We start from the raw sequence: 24,542 nt of genomic DNA, 5'->3' as shown, positions 1-24,542 counted from the left end.
TGAGAACATAACAATGTTATGTGGGATCAACATAACAATCCTCAGAGGGTTATGATGAGGACTGAGCTAGATAAAGCATATTAGGCACTTAGCACAACGCCTGGTACACAAAGCTCAGCAAACATTAGCTGTTATTATAGCTATGGTCAAAACATGAATTGAATGAAGTGAGTATTGTAGGATTATTGAAAAAAAGGACAGTTACGGTGAGCCTTAGCAGTCAGGGAAGGCTTCCTGGAGGAGGAGAGACTAGAGTTGGATCATGACGCAAAAGAATGATTGTGATAGAGCTGCACTGTCCAATTTAGTAGCTACTGCCATATGTGGCTATTTAAATTAAAATTTAAATTAATTCATATTCACCACTTTTCAGGTGTTCAAAAGCCTGGTGTGGCTAGTGGCTGCCACATTGGAGAGCACAGATATAAAACATTTCCATTATTATGGCAAGTTCAATTAGATAATTCTGTGACAGAGTGAAGAGCAGAACTGCATTTCATATATATGTCATTTCATTCAAAATTTTTATTGAGTGACAATGCTGGACTAGTACTATGCTAGGTACTTGGATCCAACGGGGAGCAAGACCAGACCCGGTGCCTGGCCTGATAGAATGTAATCTAGTGCAGGGGTCAGCAATCCACAGCCCACAGGCCCACTGCAGTCTTTTATAAATAAAGTTTTATTGAACCATAGCTAAGCTCACTAGTTAACTCGTTGCCTATGACTATGTGCTACAGCCGCAGAGTTGAATAGCTATGACTTGCAAAACCTAAAATACTTACCAGCTGACCCTTTACAGAAAAATTTTGCCAACCCCTCGTCTAGTAGGTTAATGTAACACTTTGACATCCGAGTTAAAGAACTCGTTTTGGAATGTATTCATTCATTCGTGTATTTGTTCATTTAACATTCAACCGGTATTTATCAAGTATTTAATTTAAGCAGGATGTCAGGCACTGATAGAATGAACAGAACAGATAAAAATCGCTGCCATCATGGAACTCACATTGTAGTGGGGGGAAAGTGCAGACAGGTAATTAGAATATGTGTATTAACAAATAAACAAATTGTATCATATGTTAGAAGATGACCTGTTAATTTAAAAAAAAAAAAAAAGGCTGAAGGAAGACGGGACTGTGAATTTGGAGGAGAGAGGTGGTTGCAAATTTAGGTAGACTCTTCAAGGTAGGTGTGACTTGAGTGAGCAGAGTGTGCTTTGCAGCTATCCAGAGAAAGCAGAGTCCTGGAGGAGGGAACAGCCAGCACAAAGGTTCTGAGGGTGGAGTATGCCTCACATAGTTGAGGAAGATCATGCGGGAGAATGCAACTGGGCTACTATGTGTATTTTAGGAGGTGGGGGTCAGAGAGGGACAAGAGCCTGCAGGGCCTTGTAGAACATTGGCTTTCAACCTGAATGCAATGGGCAGCCACAGGAGCATTCTGAGCTGAGGACTGGTGTCATTTAACTTATCTTTTAAGAGGATCATTCTGGCCACTCTAGTGGGAAAAATCTATAGGGACAGAGCCAAGAGTGATAGAAAGGAGGCTCCTTAGAAGACTGAGTGGTAATCCAGGCCAGAGATGGTGGTGGCCTGGGCCAGGCTGGTAGCAGTGGAGATGGAACCAAGTTGTTGGAATACAGATATTGCATGGCATTCATTGCAATTATTTATTGAGCACCAATTTTATACCAGGCATCGTGCCCAGTATTGGGGAGAGAGAGCAAAAGAAGCTGCCATCTCTGCCCCTTAGAGCTTTCTGTCTAATTAATTGGTTTCATGCTTTGAGATCAGAGATGAAGAATCCAATTGCTGTGTCCTCCACATGTGTATGAGCTTCAGGCCCAGTTTTCACACTGTCTCTAAAGAAAGGACACTGGAAAGGGTGACTGTCTTACTGCTTGGGCTGTCATAACAAAATATCATAGACTGGGTGGCTTGAACAACAGAAACTTATTTCTTACACTTCTGGAGGCTGGGAAGTCCAACATCAAGATGCCGCTGAATTGGTTCCTAGTGAGGGTTTTCTTCCCGGCTTGGAGATGGCCAACTTCTCAACTTCTCACTACGTCCTCACGTGCCCTTTCCTCATTCTGTGCATGCAGAGAGAGCCATCTCTCTTCCCTCCACTTCTTCTAAGACCACTCATCCCATTATGAGGGCCCCACACCCATGGCCTCATCTAACCCTAATTAACTCCCAAAAGCCCCACCTCCAATACCATCACATTGAAGATTACAGCTTCAGCATATAAATTTGGGGGCACGTGAACATTTAGTCCATGGCACACACTAATGACGTAAGAGGAAAGGAGAAGGGAAGCAGTGATACAAATATGCGATACAAATGAGGGGCTAAATAGAGCTTTACAGAAACTATGCCAAGCAGGGCTGGGACTAAAGTGAAGCATGTCATGAGCCTTGGGTACAAAATCTAAGGAGGCACTCATCCTCAGGTGGCAGCTCAGCACGTGCACAACCCTGAGTCCCCCTTAAACTTGGGGAGGGAAAAATATTCATTCATGACAGTGACCTCTTCAACTCTCCTCCCAAGAAGACTTCAAATAATCTCCTGCAGGGATATACTGGGGGGAGTCCTAGAATAAAGAGGTCCAGGGCTGGGAGGAACCATGCAGAGCATCTGGTCCAACCCCCTCCTTCCACAACTGATGAGATTGAGTTCAGGGAGGGTCAGGGCCTTGCCCAAGTTACTGGGTAAGTGAGTGGCAGAGCAGAGGGCTCCCAACTTGCATGCTGACTCTTGATTTTCCCACCTCTTGAGACCATCTGAAGCAGTCAGATGTTTTATCTTTATCCTTGGCATGTAGGCCCCCAGTTGCGACTTGACCCAATGCCTTCAGGAGTCTTTTACAACGTGTGAAAGTGGTGTGGGCTTCTGGTGGTGCTTTTCCTGGCTTGTCTTGCAGCTTTATGATCAGATCTAGTCATTCATGCAAGTAAGTGTTTCAGTGCAGGACATCTGGGGCATGAAAAGCTCCCCATAAACTTCATTGATGTCTTTCTTTACAAACATTGACTCAGCCCGAAGATTGAGTCAGTCTGGGGAGGGGAGCAGCCAAGATGCTGCTACCACCCTCCATTTACTCATAATCAACCTGTCCTCATGGTGGGCTCTGTTTTGTTTTTGGAGAGACAGTCAGAGCAAAATGAAAAAAGTTGAGGCATGGAAGTCAGATGACCTGGGTTACAGTCTTGGCTCTGCCTCTAAGTATTGGTACAGTTTTGGGCAAATTGCTTAATTTTCCCCAAGCCTCAATTTCCTGCTTTTTTTCATCAGAGGAAAAGATATTCACCTTTGCTAGGTTATTCTGACGATTATAATCAGTACAAAGTACCCGCTGCATTATATGGCAAATATAAGTCTTCAACAAGTGGAAATTATTGAATCAGAGGCAAAAAGAAACCCCCCAGTGTTGGCAAGGCTTAACCCACAAAAGACTTAATCATGATGGAATGGAAGGCGTGATGACAGATTTCTGAGCAGAAAGGGCCTCCAGGAAACCATTTAAAACATAGCACTTAGCAATAGCAGTAGCCTTCTCTGGTTGCTTGATACCATCTATAGGGAGCCAGCCCAACGCACCACATTCTCCTTTCTCTTCTGTTTTGACTGAAGGGAGCTATCATTTTAATGTAGATTATGAAAGGCCTCTGAATAGGAGGAGAGTGTGTGTGCGTGTGTGTGCGTGCGCGCGCGCGTGTGTGTGTCCACCCCAACCTTTTGGACATAATGTTAAATGATCTCTTAATTAAAACTTCACTAGATGGGTTTCTGCCACACCACAAGCAGTGAAGGAGGCACCTGGATTTTATGATGATCACACCAAGACCATCCCTCAGGGCAGAGCATCCAGGAATTCAAGCTGCTCCGCACCAGTCCAGTGAGGTCAGGTGGCCTTGCCCTCTATTGTATGAATAGCTGGCTACAATCTCTCAAATGGCCGAAAATGGACATGACAGCGAAGTCTGACTCTGTAGTGAAGTCTGATGCAGGCCACTTGGACACACGTTGCTTAATTTTAATAATTCATGATGATTTCCATCATATACCAGGAAATGTGGAGTAAAAACGTTTTGTAAAAGAATTTGAGTCTTAGTAATGGGACCATGTGCTGTGCTGCAATTAAATGGTTGCCGGAAAGTGGGGGCTGCCTAGGGTGGAGGGTGAAGGGAGTGGAGGCTGTGGTGTGTGTGCTTCTGTGAGAGGAGGTCAACGAGTGGAAGGGATGGGAATGGGAGAGAGAAGAAGGGAAAAGAAGGGAAAGGGGAGAATGAGAGAAATCAAGAAAAAGAGGAAGAAAAGAAAGAGAAACGGAATTAACAGGAAGTGAATGTCCTCTTTGCTCCAGGCACCTCTATATAACATCTTATGTAATCCTCAGATTAACCCTTGAAGCAGACAGACAACCTTCTTTTTTTTTTTTTTTTCTTTTCTTATTTGTGGATGAGGAAATTAAGGTGCATTTGGGGATTCAACTTGAGCCTCTGACTCAAACTCAAGTTTTTTTCACTGTAGAGTGTTATAAGGGAAAGTGAGGCATAGAGACAGACAGACAGACAGACAGACAGTGAGGAATACAGAGATGTAGAGAGAGAAAAGCAAAGACAGAGAACCAGAGACCAGAGAGAGAAACTGAGGCAGCTTCAAAAACACAAACAGTGAGAAATAAAAAAAAAGAGACAGAGATGGGAGAAAGAGAGAGAGCCATAAAACGGAAGATGACTAAGAGCAAGGAGAGGGGAGAGCAGGAACATGAATATGAATATAATCAGGATGAGATGAGCAAAGTGAAAATTAGCTGGGTTCAGCTGAATGTACACATTATGTAAAATGGTATACTATTCCAGATGGCAGGAACTGGGAATGACTATTCTCCAGTTTCCTGGGGAAGCTGGCTGTGACCCTGACCATCTGCCTATAGCTGAGGCTGAGGTCACTGAGGAAAGGACCCTCTGACCCAGAGTGCAGACATCACAGGCTATCCACAGTTTCCCTTCATTTCCCCCAATTCCTGACTAGATGAAGGCAAAGGTCCCACTCTTCTCCGACCCCTTGTGGGTGACATGGATGGCATGGACACCTCCATGTGACCCATTGTACTCAGGGCACATCTGGAACATCATTACTTTTTTTGCTTTAACTTTATAAATGAAATTTGATGTTAAACCCACAAAGAGAGCCGATGCTAGAAAGAAAAAAAAAATCAATGCATCTCTTTTGTGAAGAACTCTTTTGCAAAATGAATAATTACCCTCTGCTTAATTTATTTTGTATATTTCACTTTGCTGTTTCAGGTTTTTTTCAAGTGGGGAATAAGTGCATTATTAATCATCGTGTGTTCTGAATGTTCTAAGTATATATTTTATCCTCACTGCATCCTTGTGAGTCGGGGGACAGGGCTGATGCTCCCCATCTTCTGAGTTAGAAGGATGAGGCTCGGAGAGACGGAGGTACTTGAGCAAGCCCACCCGGCAACTGGCGGGGAAGCGGAGCTGTGGGGTCCTGTGGCATTGACAACACATAGCCTCGTCTCATCTACATCCCCGTAAGCTCCAATAGGCATGTGGTAGATGGCCAGAAGAGCCACGAGAGGGTCATGCTGACCTCCTTCACCTTCCTTCGTATAGTAGGGGGAGCTCTGACTCCAGAATCAAGCAGACCCAGGGTCAAATCCTGATCCTGTTGCTTTCTCACGGTGTGAACTGGAGGCTAGTCATTTGACCCCTGAGGGCTTCATTTTCCTCATCGGTAAAATAAGGACAACATCAGCTCCTGCTTCACAGGGTGGTTGGGTGGTTTGGAGGTGAAAAGATGGATCAAACACATCATGCTTAACAAGATCCATAAGCATCTTTTAGCCTTTCCCTTTTCTCGAATTATAATCGAGGAGTCCAGGATGGGAACTATGGTCAGGAAAGAGCATTGAGAAAAGCAGCTCTCTGATAATAATCGTAGTGATAGCAGGTTATGTTTATGAAGCCCGTTATGGGAATAGAGCATCCTTGATGTTGTTCAGTGAGAGGGCCCCGCCTGATTAACCTCATTGTAGAACTGAGGAAACTGAGTCTTGGCCAGAGATGGGATATTGTACAAAGTCATGGAGCCATTGGGTGACAAATGCAGAGTTCAAACCCTGTCCTGACTCCACTGCCTGTCTTCTCTGCTTTAAACCACTTCTCTCCATGCGCAATGCTTGGATTCAGCCTTTAGAATGAGTATTTTTGTAGATGGCTATAGGGGTTTCCAGAGGCTGTTTCCCCACACCCACAGAACTAGGGTGGGATTGCTCAGTGCCTGTTAAACCCTCTGGCTCAGGTGATCCAATATACCCTGCTGATCCAGAGAAACAAAAGCCCACCATTTCCCATTTGTGCTGTGACCTGACTTTGCACCCATCTTTCCCTCTGTCTGGAAAACTCTTACATCTCATGGAGAGGCAGCACAGTCTCTGGAACCCGGCTGGCAGGATTCGAATCCTGGCTCGGGTACTCTTAGCTGTGTGACCTTACTTTACCCCTCTGGGCCTCAGCCTCCTCACCTGTAAGATGGGGTTGAAAATAGAGCCTATTTTGCAGACTTGTTGTGAGGGTCACATGAGTGAATACAAATAAAGAACTTCCAACCCTCCCTGGCAGGAATCTCTCTGTGGTTGCTCTTAATATTTACCCTCCCTCTTTGCTGTTGCGCCCCTGACCTTGGGGCAGAGTTCAGCACTCCTTCCTCTGGATCCTGCGGCTCTTTGCACACACACACCCTCCAGCCCTACTCACACCTGGTGGTCATGACGTGGTTTCCTCTCCATCCCTGTGTGAGTGTCAGCTGCTTGAAGACAGAGAATCAGATGAATTCATCTCTGTTCCCTGATCCTGCCTGCACTGGGCACAGAGGAAGTGCACAGAGAATGGAAAATGGTCTCAAGATGTAAGATATGAGGCAAGAACCACGTGGGGAGGTAAAAGGGAGGAACTAAAAGCAGGAAGCCCAGGAGAGGAGCTGTAGCCAAGACGGGCAACGACACCAAACCAGAGAGGAAATATGGCCTTGGGGAGCCCTGCCTGGACAACAGGGACAACGATGTCTGCGCTACTATCAGTAATAGTAATCCTAGTAAAAATCATCATCATCGTAACTCCCATTTACTGAATGCTACCTACATGTCTGGTAATTGTTTTTCATGTTATCTTCAGTCTGTGACAATTTTTTAAATTGGATTTAAGATGCCCATTTTCTGATGAGAAAACCGAGGCCCAGAGAAGTACAGTGATTTATCCAGGCCATTCAGTCTGTAAGTAGTAGATGGAGGATTCAGCCTCAGATCTCTCTGATCCCCAGGGCACTGCCGTTTCCCCTTTACCAGCTGTGTCCCTTGGCTTCCCCAACCCCTTCCCCTTCTGAGAAGCTTGGATGATGCAGGACTCTGGAACCAAGGGTGGGGCGTGTTGGGGAGAGGGCGATCCCTTGCCCAGCAGGCCCAGCTCTGTGCATCCATGTTAGGAATCTCCTCTTGGTAAACTGGAACCAGATCCTTCCTGGTTGTCAGAGGTGTCTGCATCCATGTCCAATCCAGGCTGTTAGTGAGATTTCTTCTCCCCTCCATCCTCAATCAGCCATAATTTTGAGGAAGTCTCTTACACACATATTTTTCTCCCAGACACTAATTTATAGATAACCATGTGTGTGATACACTCAGGGATGGAGGAGGCTAGGAGGCTAGGAAGAAAGAGAATGGAGCCAGTAGATAGGGGTCACCCTGGTGGAGACCCTGAAACGGGGGCCCTGGTATGGCCTTGCTGGTGGCCTCTCAGAGCCCTGGCCATCCCACACAGGCTGCCCCCATGAGCTGGGTCAATGCTAATTAGTCCCCATGTAGTCTTGATTAAGGACTCTGATCTCCATAAGACCCGATCACCAATGTGTGCCACGAGAACCTTTCAGCCTCTATTTGATTTTTCTTCTGCTGTCAGAGGCATGATAGTAAATGGCAATGAGCGGCCAGCAGCTAAAATTCAGGGTCCAAGTTTGTCTCAAATGCTTGGGAAAACACAAGGCTGGAACGTCTCTAGCAATGTAAGGAAAAAGGGATATCAGAGACTCCCACGAGGAGTTGCTTAGATGTCATAAAGACCAACGTTCTCCCTGTACAGAGAGGGAAACTGAGTCTCAGGGAGGGTGGGGACCTGTCGCAGGTCACAGAGCACATTTGGCTGAGTAGACTTCTAAAGAAGTCTTCCTCACATCATAAAAGTCCAAATTATATCCTCTTGTTATTTCCCTCCAATCATGTTCCTCTGCCTCCCAAGCTTCTATCCCCCAAACTCTCAACCCTCCCACACATACCCCACCTCCCTCCAAGTCCCTAGGGAGATGATGACCAAGAAGCAGGACCAGAGCATGTTAGAGGAAGAATCAAGGACTAGAATTTGAACAAGGTTTGGAAGAGTAGTACTGGCTACTCATTTTACAGATGGGAAGACCGAGGCCTAGAAAAGTAGAGTGATTTTCCGCAGCTTGCAGAGGGGTCAGCATTGTAAAATGTATTCCCTGATGACACTGCTTACATTCAAAACTGCCCCAAAGATCTCATCACTTTACTAAATTATCATTTGTCACTTAGTTTTCCTTTCACCTCCTATTCCTTTTCAACTCCTTCTCTCTCCTCTGTTGAATCCATCCCTCTCCAATTCTCAGGCTCTGCTTTTCTCAAGGAGTAGGATCAGGGCAGACTTGCTGCAAGAAGCAGGTCCTGGTTGCAGGTAGGTCTCAAATGGTCCTGTCTTATCAGTAAACCCAGAGGAAGTTAGAAGAAGAAAGATACAAGGGAGGGAGAGTAATTGATAGGGTTGGGAGATTGGCTGGGGCCAGTCATGCAGGGCTTTGAGTGTTAGACTAGGTTATATGAACTCTACCATGAAAACAACTGGAAGCCACTGAGAGTTTGGGGGATGAGCCATGGGTGCAGCTGTTATTTGCAAAGATAACTGGCCAGCAGTCAGATTAGATGAGGGACACTGAAAGCAGATCACCAGTGGCAGGACCTTTTCAATAGCACACGTGGGCAATGTTAAGGGCCTGCACCAGGGCAGTGGCAGTGGGGAGAGATGGGAAGGAATGAGTCTGAGTGAGAACAAAGGAGTAGAATCAGTGAGACTCAAGTACCATTTGGATGTTGAGGGCAAAAAAAAATAGAGTCCAGTCATAGTTTTTTGTAAGGTTTCCAGTTTGGGAAGAAAGTGGGACCATTATTCATAAAGAGGGGGCCATATAGTTTGGGGTACATCAGCAGCTTTTGCTCCACTAATGCTGTATAAAAACATACACAACATTTTATTATCAACAACGGTAAGCATTTTTTCTCCTTTGTTACAAATTTGGATGGACTGGTCTAACCAGGACTCAGCTGCACTCGACTCTAAGCTCAGATTGTGTCCAGCTCTGTTCCACATGTCCCTCACTCTCCTTGGACCATCCACTTGTTGGAGCATGGCTTTCTCATGGCAAGAGGCAGGAATGCAACAGAGCAAGCTCAGCCACACAACGCGTTTCAAACCTTAGTTCACATCATCTCTGCTACCATCCCATTGGCTAAAGCAAGTCATGTGCCACGCTTGAAAACAAAGGGTAGGAAAGAAATGTCCCTATTCCCACCATCAGCCATGGCAAGTATGTGAATGTGTCATGCTACTACAGAGCAATAAGGACTTGGCACGGATAGTTCCATCTACCAGGGGTATTAATACTCCTTCAGCACCTGCTGATCTCCTATTCCCGTCCCTTTTTCCATACTCTCTTAAAAGATGTCCTCTTAGGGAGTCATCGCAAAGCTTGGGAAGGAAGAATCAGAAAGATCCTGGGCTTGATGTTCACTCCTTTGGTCACAATCTTGGGCAGTTTGCCTTCTCCAAGTCTCAGCTTCATAGTATTCAAGGTGGAGCCAATAAACCTTCCTCTCAATGTTGTCATGGATACCAGAAGTTATTTGGGTCAGGTCAACAAATAGTAGATGCTCAATTACCAGAAGATATGATGGTACTCCTATGTCCTACCCCTGCTAGTAAGAAATCAATCCAACAACCCTTCAGTACATAGATAGTATGAATCCAATACAGTCTTCACATAAAGTATTTACATTTGAACAGAGGATATTTGGAAGATAAATTATTAACCTTTAGTTATGGTGGGATTTTAGAAATCAGCAGGATGCTAATTTCAATGGGGATGGATTGGAGGTTTCTACTTCTTGACCACTCTTGTTGTCTAGCACATGATAATTGTCAAGTTACAGGCCGCTCTCCTTGCTATTGCCCTTGTGGTTATATGTGTTGTGGCGGTGTTTGTGGTTGTTTAGAAGAGAATGAGCTTTGAAGACCTCACTCTTTGCCTTTGGGCAAGAGACTAGTCCAATCTGAGCTTAAGTTTCTTTATTTTATAATGTGGACACTGGTACCGTCCTCCTGAAGCTAGTCATTGGTGTGACCTGCAAGATGACATTGACGACATATTTTAAGTGTCTTACATCACTCCTAGCACAAAGCAGCACACCCAGCCCATGCCTTCTCCACTGTTCACCTGGCCCTCAGCTGGGCTCCGGAGACATGGGAGTGAATAGGCCGAGGTGGCCCCTTTGGAGTCAGAACAGGAAGCGGTGCCATGCACGCTTATTGCTCCAAGGACCCAGGGAGATTTCCTCCTAAGCCACAGCTACAAGAAGAGTAAATAGGAAAGTGAACAGCAGCCAGTGTCCCTGCATGTGTTGATAAGTGATGACTGAGTTGGAAGCAAGTGAAAATGGAATCATAAGAGGATGACAGGGTGGGAGGAGGGGAGCCAGACAGCCAGGCAAGATTGGGAAGACGGCTTTATACTTACCTAGCACTCTCCTGGGCAGGTGATGGGCTTCTCTGAGCTGTAGGGGACAAGCGAGGCAGCAACCTCTAGCTGATGCCCTTGTCCCTGCCTGTGTGGCCTTCAGTAGGAGGAACCATAGACAAAGGTAACAGATGTTGCTCTTTCTGGGAATGCCAAGACCAGCCTTGGAGATTATTTCATTCAAGCCATCCCAAATTTACAGATTGATAAACTGAGTCTGGCTTTGCAAAGGGCATACCTTGAAATTGAGACTATCCTTCCTCTGGAAAGCACCTTTCTTTACACTAAAACAAGATGCTAAATTGGCCCCTCCTATCCAGGAACAATAATAAGAAAAACTCAAATAGCTGTGATGTTTGCAGCAAGAAGAAATGCCAAAGACTATGCTGAGGACTTTTCAAATACATCACCGATCTTCCCAGCAGGTAGGTGATATCAGTCTCATGACAGATTAGGAAAGAAACTCAGAGAGGCGAAGCGACTTGATCAAGTTCATGCAAATTCTCAGTGGCAGAGCCAGGATTTGAATCCAAAACAAGATGACTCCAGGGCCGACAATCTGAACCATTTCACCATCCCACTGGCCTTATATGATTAACATGAAGGCATTGTCCACTTTGAAATGGTTTAAGAGAGCCCCACACTGTATGAACTCAGATTGTTCATAATTGAGGGATTCCATTGCTCTTACCCAAGAGTTTCTGGAGTGAGAATGCAGGTAACATAAAATGAGAACTCAATAAATAGGACCTAGGAGTCATAACGAGTAAATATCTTAAAGCCCATGCAGCTCATCTATAGTTGATAATATAGAGTTCTAGTAACTAGCATGATGAAAATCACTTAATTGAATTCCCTTAAGGGAACCATTTTAATGAAGAGGTTAAACTCTTTGTTAAGGTCTGCATGATCAATCACATATAAATGTATGTTTTTAATCTAAGGACTTTTCAAATTCATTATATTTATAAAAATAATTGCTGTTTATAAATGTAACACATTCTCATTATAGGAAACTCAGAAATGTCAGAGAAGTACAAAGGAAAAAAAATTCTTGGAAAATGTTGCTGCGTGCATTGAAGTATCGAGACCACCAGCACAGTGGAAAGGATGCTGAAGTGATGGCCAAGAGCCCTAGGTTCTAATCCTGACTGGCCCAGAGGCTAGTCCAGTGACTTGGCCAAATGTCTTCATTCTCTGAGCTTGCATTTCCCTTTCTGAAATATGAAGCTGGGAAGATCTGAACTAGATGATCTTTAAGAGCTTTTTCTGCTCTGATGTGAAACAGAATTCTATTTTAGACATTTTGTCAGCACTTATGTTTACACTTTCCATTTCTTTGGCAAATACCTGCCATGAATGTAAGAAACTTTCTTCCAGTCTTCAGCAGAGCCATCATTATTCTAAATGAACTCAGCCTGAATTCATGAAAATTACGATATATTTATCTACTCACTAATTCGTCCATCCATTCATTCATTCAACAAAGGAGTGACCTACCCTGCATTGGGCACTATAATAATTTCTAGGATATGGAGATGATTAAGAAAAGGTTTCTGCAATCAAGAAACTTCCAGTTTAGTGGGGAAAACAGGCAAATAAAAAAAATTGTTTCCCTATCCCATTAGCATAGGCATCACTGTTGTGAAATATATCCCCTCATTTATTTAGGTACCAGGCGGTACAACAGGCACTGGATATGACGGTGAGCAAGATGGGCACAATTCCTTCCTGCAAGGAGCTTCTGCAGTGACAGGAGTAAGGGACCCTGGGAGTTCACAGTCAGCATGTGGAAACCATGTCAATGTGCGACCCTGGAGAGCTGTTCTTTGACTGCCTGGCTACCCCGGGTATCCAGAGGCAAGATATAGGAAAAGATTCACCGAGGGAAGGGGTTAATCCTCAGCTTGGGCTGTCAGAGGCTTGCATCTGGCAAGAAGGAAATGCTTGGTTGCAAATAGTGGAGAGTTAGCTGAGCCAGCAAAATGAGAAACGGCAGTCAATAAAGCCAATAGCAATGGCATTGATGGAAATCTTGCTGGAGATACCGGGTCCCATTGCTAAGAGTAATCACAGCTAAGGCTAAGACAGTGTCCAGAAAGCAGAGATTAGGGATTCGGAAAGGCAGTGCAAATGACTGACTCTCACTGGTGCTCAGAGTTGATGAACACCTACTCCGACCTTCCATTTTGCAGATGGGGAAACTAAGACCCAACAAGGACAAAATTACTTATCTAGTGCCCCTGGAGTTAATGTGTTAGCATATATCAGAACCCAGTGGCCATTTTGGAATGAAAGGAAAAGAGGGGGAAACTAAAGTATTGAGCATCTACTCATTGTCTACTTGGGCCATGAGCTTTATTCTTTGCTACTTCAATTTATTCTTACATCAGCTCTGTGAGATTGATATTACTATCATTCCCATTCATCTGATGAGAAAACTGAGACCGAAACAGGTAACTTCCCCAAGACCACACACCTAGGGAGAGAGAAAGTGAGGATTGGAACCCCGGTCTGTCTGCCTCCAGCACGCATGCTCTTTTCCCTCTACTTCACAGAAGGCAGCCTTCTGGGGGCCTCCAGGGTGGATGGCTCTCATTTTCAAAATGCATATTTGTTGCATAATAAGCATCAGTAATTAATGATCCATTCCAGGGCAGGTGAAACTTGCCTAGTAAGCACACAAGAGATGAAGAGAAAAATATAACAGCGCCCTTTTTCTCCATAGATTTCTCATTCTCATTCATATTCCCAAAAAGAGGGAAAGGAGGAAGATGACCTGTGACCTTTCCTGCAGAGTTACTGATAGGAGAGACAGGAACCTCGGCTCTTGCCCTTTCCATAAAGAAGAAAGAGCCCCTTTTCCCACCCCTCCTTGCCCACCACAGCCTGACTTCCTGTCTCTTTGCCGGAGGTAACCATTTTACCTCTCCCATTATGAATCATGAGGCCTGTGGCTTGTGGCAGATCATAAATCAGTCCTGGAGTCTCGAGGACAAATCCCAGGACTTTTAATCTTGAATATTAGACGTGTTTAAAGTGGTGAATATTTCATGAAGGGACTGTTGCATTTTAACACATCGGTAGTGACTCCTATCCTTCCCCACTTTGGTAAATTATTCTCATCCAAATCGCAGGGATCTCGGCCCGTGGCCTCCATTTTCCTTACCTTCGGCAACAGTCAGTCCATTAGGTTGCACATACTTACAGCACACGCATTTGGTGGAAGACCCCGGGCATGCTATTGGAGGGGACATATAATGAAAGCATTCCTGCCCCCCTCCTATTTACCAGGTATCCAGAGAAAAGGAAAGGTAGATCTCTCTCTCTCTTTCAACAATCTTATTCTGAATATTTTGAATACTATCTCCGACCCATTCTGCACTCCATATTCTGTCTTACTACCATTTTAGTTCAACCAACATTTATTAAGCCCAGGCTGTTTGCCAGATACTTGCTACTGCCGGAGGTACAAAGATGAAGCAGCATTGTAATGTATAAAACAAGGTAGAGTGCGTTTTTAACACTCGGAATGCCTTGTATAAGGTCAAATGCTTAACATTTATAGGGAATCAGTGAAAACAATAAGGTTATTTGATGAATACAAACATTTTGAAATCAGAAATTATAGATGGTAGTTCTATATCCTGTGCTGTCTAGCATCATACTCATCGCTGTGTTTTGTTCTGGTAGTACAAGGTTGAAAAAATCCTGATTCACAACACATGTAATTGCAAAAACCATAAGCTTGTTAACACCTCGACTCACAGCCTCAGTATCCTCCTCAGTGAAACAAAGATGACAGAAGTTTTTTTTTTTTTAATGAGGCCTGCATAAGTTTATCTGGCAACCGGAGGTCATGTGAAAATGCTCCCTAACGTCCTAAATTCTAGCAAGTAACATCTGAGTGTTTAGCCTTCATTTTTTCCAGTAAAGAGATTTGAAAATGAAAATTATCTAAAAGTTGCAGAGTCCCTAAATCTCCCCCATGGAACTATACATTTCTGTGAACCCTGGCTTGGAAATTCTCGAGTCAGGTCAATCAGAATCGCTGTAGGATTGAAGAGTTGCAGGTTCCTCTGAGAGTGTGCATGAGTGTGATCGCCAGATGAGAAAGAAGGCAACCTGCCAGCAAAAGTCTGGAAGTTTATGAGCCATTGCAGATGGTTAACTATTCGTTCAACTCACAATGTTGAGTACTTACTCTGTTCTATGCAGTGGGCTAAGCCAGGGTAGTTCCTACCAGCACTTCCAAAAGTCCAAAAGAACACTAATCTAGTGGCTTGTTCCACCACCAAGACTCCTTGTCAACAAGACAAGATGAAGTAAGTTTGGGGAACACTGTGTAAGTATCACTCTCATGAAGAATCACACACCACTAGCTCTAATGAATAGTACAGTGTTTCCCTTTTTGTTTTTTTAATCAAATCTATTTTTGGTAAAGCATCTGTGAACATTCCACAAATACACTCTAAGAAAAACAATAACTAATTGAATCAAAAAATATTCCCTGACCTTAAGGAATGTACAGTGAAGCAAATCTGATAACAGCAATAGGGTAAGGCACAGAACTTCTGAAAACCCTTCCAAGATTCTGAACTCTGAAGATATACTAGGAAGTAAAACATGTGCTAGCCACCCAAAATAAGCTTGGCCAACGGAAGAATATACTTAAGGCAGTGTGGAACGCTAGCAAGAATTCATGCAACCAGGTGTAAGATGTGGCCAGGAAAAAATGATGCATGCATGCATGGATGGGTAGAAGGATGGATGGGTGGGTGGGTGGATGGATGGATGGATGATGGATAGGTAGATGGAAAGGAAGAGAACAAGAGACAAAAGGAGGAGAGGAGAGGGGAGGAGAGGAACCAACCAATACAAACAACAACAACAAAACAAAACAAAATCTGGGAATGATAAATGAAAACAAATTTTCCAAAAGCGGAAATCAAAGGTATCTTCAAGGAGGTGGCATTTCATTTGGGGCTTATGGATGAGCATGAATTGTTTGCTAAGGTGAAGAAAATTCAATTTTATGATTGTACTTTTAGTGCAAACGTACTTTATCATAATTTAAATATTTGAAATTAGGACCTCCATTCGTACCACGAGGTCACTTCCTGTTTCCCTCATTAAGTCATGAGCTCCTTCTGCATCTGGGTTGCACCTTTGATCTCTGCATCCCCAGTGCCCAGCAGAGAGCCTGACAGGGAGTATGGTCAGAAGTTGTTGAATGGATAAGTGAGTGAATGAACAAATGAATAAACTATTAACCACAGTGACAGGTAGACCAGAACACCCTCATTCCATGAGCCTTTTCTAAATCTAGGCAGCTCACTTTATTTTCTAAGGAAACAAGGTAACCAGGGTAGAAACCTAATTTGGGCAGGCAGTATTTCACAAGACTCTTTTCTCTTTTTGCTTACAGGAGAGTGCAGCTGTCATGAAGGCTATGCCCCAGACCCAGTTCACAGACACCTGTGTGTGCGCAGTGACTGGGGACAGAGTGAAGGGTGAGTGGCAAAGGACACTGGGGCAGGGGCAGTGGAGGACTATTCCCATCTCCTCTGTTCTATTACCAGAGGCCCAAAATCCCTCCACAAAGAGGCTTCTTTCTTTGCAACAGTTGCATTCCTGCAAAACCCGTTGGGAAGTGAATCCCATTTCCCACCAAGTCACATTTTAGCATTAAAGGTACATGACTGATGAATATTCTAGAGAACAAAGGCTGAAGTTTAATTCACCCTTCCAAACTGTAGGTAATCAATGAACACTTCCTAAGTGGATTGATAAAGAAAGAGAATCAGATTTTTTTGCATAAACTCGAGAACAGACAAGTAGACTTGAAAGTGTTGTCTTTCTGTGAAATGGAGTCATTCTTTTATAACATAAATAGTCTTGCCAAAAATTACTTCTGCAAAATTTGGTTGCTTGTAAAGCTACTCTTAAGCAGTGTCCATATATGAATCTCACCTGCTTCTGTCTAATACCATTTCCTTTCCCCTTTCTTTTCCCTCCCTCTGTTCTTCCCACAGACCTTGGCCTTACACTACACTTGAGAGGGGCTATGACCTAGTGACGGGGGAGCAAGCCCCTGAAAAGATTCTCAGGTGAGTTCACAATCCTGTTGGGGTATGATGCTGGGGAATGGAGACGGGTCTCATAGGAAGGTGAAGTCAAGCATCCTTAGTCGATTGAGCCTGTGAATCTGGAGGCTGCAGTGAGTGCAGAGGAACTCTCATTGGCATGAATGTACCATCATGGCCCAGGTTGCTATGGGAATCTAATTGCCGCTTGTCTGGCATCTAGACTTACAGACTCAGGTATTTGAACTGGAGGAGACATTACTGATCGTCTAGTCCAGTGATTAGAAATACTCTATAGGCATAGAACCTCTTCCTACCACCTCCATGAAATCTTGTGTGAAACTTCAATACTTAAGCTGATGAAGACATACAGCCAATTAAGTGCAGAAGTGGGAATCAGATTTTGGTTCAAATTGATTCAGAGTCCATGCTGTTAACCTTTGTGCAGACTGCCCCTGCTGACTTAGCAGTTGCATATGGAACTCCTGCTGGCTAGCAGGACTGCCTGCGAAAGCAGAGCTGAAATAGTCCCTGTCCTCACAGAGCCCACTGTTTAGTGAGTGTCAGGACCTGTCCTCAAGAAAAGAGAACTAGCGATACAAAGCAACACATGGGCTAAATGATTAACAGATTTAAGCAATGACCATCCAAGTCTGGGCAAAGGTGGCCAGAATTGTGCCTTGGAGGATGCAGGGGACTCAGTTGGGGAGGGGAGTGAGAAAGGGTCCTAGAAGGGATGGAAGGAAGGGATGGAAGGAAGGGACCCCTTTTTTCTGTTTTTATTCTGCCTCCCAGGGAGTTCCCCAATGGAAACTCTTACATTGCAGGTCTACTTTCAGCTTGGGCCAAGGACTCTGGCTTCCTGTCAGCAAAAGCTTTGTGGTTCCTCCCGTGGAGCTGTCGATCAACCCCCTGGCCAGCTGCAAGACGGACGTGCTCGTCACGGAAGACCCTGCAGATGTCAGGTAGGGAAGTCATCTCCAGCATCCCGTACCAAGGACTTCTTGGAGCAATGGAATCCATTCTGTTTTAGGATCACAGGAACTCCTGGGAAGAAATGCTCTCCATATTGTTGAAGGAGGCACCTGCCTGGTAGATGATGTAAAGAACACTGTCACATATGCCATGCTCCATACCCCTCAAAGTGTCCTACCTTGGTGGGCCTCAATGCCTTATATTTCAGCAGTATTACATTCATTTGGGGTTTATATAAAATGTGACAGAGACTAACACGTTATCTGGCTCATCATGGGATCATTAATGATCTTGTCTTATAAAAGACCAGTATTGAATAGTATAATAGAGAATCATGAAAATGAAAGATCGCAGAATGAGATGCTTTCTATTGTGACGCTGGTACTGCGAACAGACTGGGGGCTAATCCATAGCTTCTAAACGTCCAGGTCAAACTTATTTGTTCTTTATTCATGAAAGGATGGAGACTACATCTTGCCTTACACGTTTTGCACCTTGTAGTTCACTTCATTATAGTCTTAACTCTACTGCCTTCTAATTAATTGCTTACATATCATTCTGTCCTATTTTGTGGTGAACTTCTCAAGGTCAAAGAAAATAATTTATTTAGCTTTTTAATCCCCAGTTCCTAGTACGTCTTGGACATCTACTAAATGTTTATTGATTTAATTAAACCAGTGGTCTTAGATCTGATCCTAGCACTATTCTGGAGCTTTCCGCTGGAGGTTTTTGTTTTTGTTTTTTCCTCCCAATTTGACTAGGGGAAGCATTCTAGAAATTTAAGTGTTACCAAAAATGGTCCATTTTACTTTTTGAACTGGCTTGTACACAGCTTATTGGCTCCTGTACTGGAATTTGGAGTCATGCCCCACCCTTCTACTCCCAGTGATTGTTATTCTATGACTATATAGCTGGCTTTGGGTCATTCTGAATCAAGATGTTATCAGTATGTCCGCGGCATTCCTTGATAGGAAGCTCCTAGAACCCAACTCTACTGCTTTGCAGTTTGTTTATTCTCACCTTCTCAACTTTTCATGGAGGGATGCACCTAACATGATTTTTCAGGCTACTGATATTTCCCCAAAGAGGTAGTTTTAAAAAGAATTCATTATTAAAGCGATGGCACTTAGAAAATGAAATGGTAATTACTAAGAACTAAGATGATTTCATGCACACAAAAATTGATTCATGGTAGATTACCATTATTTCTATTTTTTTTTCCTGAGGAAGATTAGCCCTGAGCTAACAGCTGCCACCAATCTTCCTCTTTTTTCTGAGGAAGACTGGCCCTGAGCTAACACTTGTGCCCATCTTCCTCTACTTTATATGTGAGACACCTGCCACAGCATGGCTTGACAATGATGCGTAGGTCCGCACCTGGGATCTGAATCGGCAAACCCTGGGCCGCTGAAGTGGAACTTGTGAACTTAACTGCTGCACCACCAGGCCACACCGACCCCCCAACCCTGCCATTATTTCCATTTTTGATAGACTTCAAGTAGATGAGACTTCAGTAAAGCATGTGCTAAAGTTTCTCTGCATTACATATTTTAAAGATGGAGCAAAGACCATCTGGCTGAAGGACTATTCTCAAAGAGACCTAATGACCTTGACTGAAATCAACTGAAAGAATGTCTCTACTAGGTTTCCTCAGAGTTCCCTACTGTTGACATTGAATGTGTGATGTCAGTGAAGCTATAGATGTTAGACTGGCCGATGGTAACACTCACTCTGCAGTTGAACAGGTCTGGGTTAGAATCCCATCTCTACCAAGTATGGGCTATGTGATCCTGGCCAAATTCAACTTGCTAACTTTCCATTTCTTTGCAAAATGAGGAAAATAACAATGCCTTCCTCACAGAGTGTAACAATAATAACTCTTTTTCATTAAGCATTTCCTCCATGGCAAACACTTTAATAACAGTATCTTGTTATATCCTTACATCAACTCCATAAGGTGATGCTATTATTATTTTCATTGTACAGATTTAAAAAAAAAATCTGAGACATGAAGGTGATGCCTTCACTAGTAAGCGATGAAGCCAAGCTTCAACCCATGATCTCTCTAGCTCCAGAAGCCATGTTTTTAACTATTTCATTGAAATACCTCCCAAGAGTTGTTGTAATGATTAAATAATATAAGATATGTAAACACTGGTACCTAATATACTCCCAGTGCTACATTACACGAATTTTAGATGAATTGAATTCCCATTACAGTAGAGTTCAAATAGAAACTGGTGATGGTGGGGAAGACAGAGCTGGGAAGGTTGTGTACTATGTCATGCTGTTAAAAATGACTGTGAGCCACAGGATGACTCAGTTGTCTTTTCTGCTCCAATCTGAATTATATTAAATTGCAAGCCAGCCAAGGAAAGTCCCAAATATCAACCCACAGGGAGTCCAATACAACTGCCTTAGAAATGCAAAAAAATAATAAGGAAAGTATAAGTACTAGCATGAATTTCAGGGAGAGTATTGTATGCCGTTGGAAGGAACACTGCAATAAGTTGAAAGAGCTGAGACCTTCAAGAAGCATGAGCCAACACCAATTAGCTGCTTCTGATCTCCTGCTAAGAATGCTGTGCCTGGTTACATGGAGAGTGTGCTTTTACCAAAGTGGGACCAGAGCAGAGTTGCTCAGGCTGGGAGAGAGGATGATATTCTGCAGCTATGGATCCTCCTTCTCAACCCTTTCTCCAGAAACCACTAAGCTTCTCCTTTAAGGAAGAGTTGTACAAATAGTTGAAGAATATCAGTTTGGTTAGGGCACTAAATTATTATCCCTCTTGCGGTGCCCACATGCTTTTGTCTTGGCTTGGAGTAGTCACAGACAGCCTTTGAAGTCTACCTTTCACCTAACCTCACACTTGCCCATTGGTTTCACTGAAGGGTGGATAAAAGATTGCAATCATCCCCATCCAAAAGAATCCGTGCTTTTAGGTAGGTTGGGTTTTCCAAGCTGCACTAATAAACCTTGTTTGACATGACATTGCCCAGGCAAGCATGTCATGGGTGTTTAAAGAATTAATAAGTTCCAGGGAGATGATATGTTAGAAATTAATAAATAATAGATCATAATTATAGATAGCCAATAATATGCCATAGAATCACCACAGAGACATTAGAGTGTGGAAAAGCAGAGTCAGAAAGAAAAAGATAAGCAGTCCAGAAGAATTGGAAAGAAAGCTTAAAGGTACTTTGCTGGTTGATTTTTTTGTTTTTTAGTCTGTGACAAATTATTAAGGAAATATGGCATCTCATACTATGGAAAGCAGAACAATTTAGCAATCAACTGTACAGGTCTACCCACCTGGGTAGCTAAATTTAAAACAGCTGAGGATAACAAATGGTAGTGGATATGGAACAATTGAAGCTCTCATGTTTTCATGGTGGGAATGTAAGTTAGCATGACCACTCTGTAAATCTGTTGGGCAGTATCTACTAAAGTTGTGACTGAATGTCCATATATGCTATGACCCATTACTTCCACTTCTAATAATATATCTAACAGAAATGTGTATATCTCTACCACAGGTAATACAATCAAGAATGCTAATAGTAGCGTTCATTTGTACTGCCAAAAAGCTTGGGAGAAAACTCACAAATGCCCATCAACAACAAAAAAAGTAGATAAACGAATTATGGAATAATCATACAATGGAATACTGTTAATGATGAATATTAATGGACACAACCACACACATCACCATTGATGAATCTCCCAAATATAATATTGTTACAGAAGACACAAAAGACACAAAGAAATATATATGTTTATATAAAGATCAAAACCAGTAAAAACTAACCCATGATTAGTGGAAAAAAAAGATAGGAATTACCTTTGGGTGACAGAGAGGGCAGTGACTTGGAGGAAGCACAAGGTGATTTATGCGTCGCTAATAGTATTTGATTTGTCGATCTAGGTGGTGGTTACATGGGTGTTTGCAATCTGTAAAAATTCATCAAGCTTTATAGATAGGATTTACACACTTCTGTATGTATGCTTTGTTTTTATTAAACACAAAGCTTACTATGTAAAGTAGTTCATTTTTTAAAAGCATAAGCTATGGAGCCCAACTGAACTGTGAGTTCAAATCCCAGCTCCACTTCTTGTGGGTTACATGAGCTTTTCTGTAGTTGTTTTCTTCCTTGTGGATAATGCAGATAGAAGACTATACCATTAAGGGAGTGGTGAGAGTTAAATGGTGTAATACTTTGCAAAGCACTGAGTTTGGTACACCGTGAATTCTCTAGAAGCACTAGGTATTATGTTCGTTATTATGGTAGCATATTTTTGTTCTCTGTCTCTTTTTAATTCTCTTTTTCTAAAAGGCTACATCTAATCTATGATGCCTCTCCAAATCAATGGTGTCTTAGTATTGAGAGCTCACATTTGTCCCTCTGTCACGGGGTTGGGGAAGACTGAAATGAACTTACAAAGTCTAGTTCAGTGTGGTAAGTCTGGTGGCGTTATGTACATGGAAATATTTGCAGAACGAATGAAGGGGCACATATGTGGTACACATAGAGTGCCTTGAGGGGGTTGAAAAAGGAAAAAAAAAAATTCCTGACCAAAGGAATTAGGAAAGTATTTGCAGGAGACAGAAAATTAGCAATTAGCCTTGGATTGTGGATAGAATTTCACTGCGTGGAATGTAAGTCACGAGGGAAAGCTTTCAAATCTGAGAGGCTGGAGGGCCAAAGAGGAGAACTCTCCCCAGACAGCTCCCATTCTCCAGCCTATCCTGGCAGGAAGCTGCTGGGAATGAGATTTTTAGCATTTGAGACACTAATGATGTCAGCTACAAAGGTGGAGGAGAGAGCTCTAGTTAAATTGCATACAGATTCCTTTCAATTCTGAAAACCTTAACTGGGCCCCTCCTGTGTACCAGGCACTGTGCCAGGTACCACAGGAACACAGAGATGCGTAAGGCCCACCTCGGCTTCCAGAAATCTCACGGGGTAGCAAGGGGCATGGAATAAGAGACTGACTTGAGAGATGAAATAAAAGATACTCGTGGAGAGAGAAGCATGGCAAACAACACTTATTGCTACATACTGGGCTTTTTTTCCCAATTTCACCTAGAGCTGGCTCTTCTTATGAGAGAGACGTGAGAATAGCTATTATAGTTGGAATAATAATCATCCACAAAGCCTGGCTTTTGGAGCCCCTCAGTGATTTTTCTATGATCTCAAATCAATGAAAATGAAATGGTGGAATACTGTTAATTCCTGCACAATTTTGAAAGAATAATGGGATATCAGAATGCAGGCTAGCATTGCTCACTTGGTGACAGTTTTCACATTGAATTAGTTCTGAACAGAATTAACAATGGTTCCTTGTTCTATTGGCCTTTCAATTCCAAGCACTAAGGATTTATTGAACACCTACTATATGCCAGGTTAAGTATTGGAGACATAAAAATGTTAAGGCGAAGATCTCAGTGCATTAAATGAGACGAAATTGCAAACAAAAAGATGTTGTACTTTGTGACGGTTGAAGAGAACAGAGGGAAAGTTCAAGGCAGAGAAAGGACCCAAGGGAAGAGGTGATGAAACTCGCCTTGGGATTAAAGGGAGGGCCTTACAGAGAAGAGGACCTCTGAGCCAAATTGTGAAGTATTGTCAGGAAGGCACTAGGTCACTGGTTCTCAGAGTGTGGTCCTTAGATGTAGCATCAGCACCTGGGAACTTGTTAGAAAGGCAAATTCTCAGACTCCGTCTGTGGTAGACTGATAATAACCCCCAAAGGTACCAGCTCCTAATGCCTTGAACCTGTAAATATTACCTTATTTGGAAAAAGGTCTTTGCAGATGTGATTAAGTTAAGAATCTTAAGATAGGTTGATTATCCCGGGTTATCTGGATGGGCCCAAAGTACCATAACAAGTGCCCTTATAAGAGAGAAGTGTTCCAAGTGCTTTAGTGAAATGAGCTTATTTATTTTTCACCCATTATTAGCCCCATTTAATGCATGAGGAAACTGAGGCACAAAGGGGTTATATAACTTGCTCTAGGTCACACAGCCAGTAAGCAGCAGACCCAGTACTTGAATTCTGAGAATCTGATTCCTGACTCCATGCTCCTCATATCTAGGCTATGATGCCTCTGATTAGCCTGTTTGGAGATATTTGTCAATATCCCAAATCAGTGCCTGAAGGGGCAAAGGGCTCTAATTATCCAGACCTGGGTCACTGACCCACTGTTGAAACCAACAAGGGTGGGGGGACCTTTACCATGTGGACTGAGCTTGCAGGCAGGATAGTTCCCCAGAGGGATGTCAGGACAGGCTGGATGGATGTTGGACAAAAAAAACCCACAGGTGTTCTCTCTATGGACAAGGCATGGGGTCTTGAAATGGCATGCCGGGTGATGGCATGTAGTGCCAAGGGGCATGTGCCAGAAGATGCAGTGAGAAGAGGAGAGGAAACAGAACATGAATGCTCTTTGCTCCCTCTTCCCTCTCTTTCCTCAGCTGTGGGCCACCTGCCTTCCACAGTCAGCAAAGACTCTGAGGGCACTTGAGGATAGCGTATTCACCACTCCAAGGGGCCCCAGCAGATGCTCCTGTGTGAATGCTCCAGAGACTA

General features: G+C 43.3%; 1 protein-coding gene across 7 annotated transcripts in view; it reads left to right on the top strand.

Annotated features, from left to right (window-relative positions):
- The window catches only part of ASTN2 (astrotactin 2), an 827,990-nt gene that overhangs the window by 366,250 nt on the left and 437,198 nt on the right, over positions 1-24,542 (top strand). For 4 of the 7 annotated variants that reach the window (XM_070596244.1, XM_070596246.1, XM_070596241.1 and 1 more), the window contains 3 exons: positions 16,318-16,402; positions 16,925-16,999; positions 17,803-17,940. In XM_070596244.1, coding sequence (XP_070452345.1) covers positions 16,318-16,402; positions 16,925-16,999; positions 17,803-17,940 — 298 coding nt within the window. The remainder of the gene's footprint in view (positions 1-16,317; positions 16,403-16,924; positions 17,000-17,802; positions 17,941-24,542) is intronic. The other 3 variants (XM_070596242.1, XM_070596245.1, XM_070596243.1) reach the window with 1 other exon arrangement.

The sequence above is a fragment of the Equus przewalskii genome, chromosome 26, assembly GCF_037783145.1.
Source record: "Equus przewalskii isolate Varuska chromosome 26, EquPr2, whole genome shotgun sequence".
NCBI classification, from domain to species: domain Eukaryota; kingdom Metazoa; phylum Chordata; class Mammalia; order Perissodactyla; family Equidae; genus Equus; species Equus przewalskii.
This window is presented reverse-complemented; position numbering and strand designations above follow the sequence as displayed.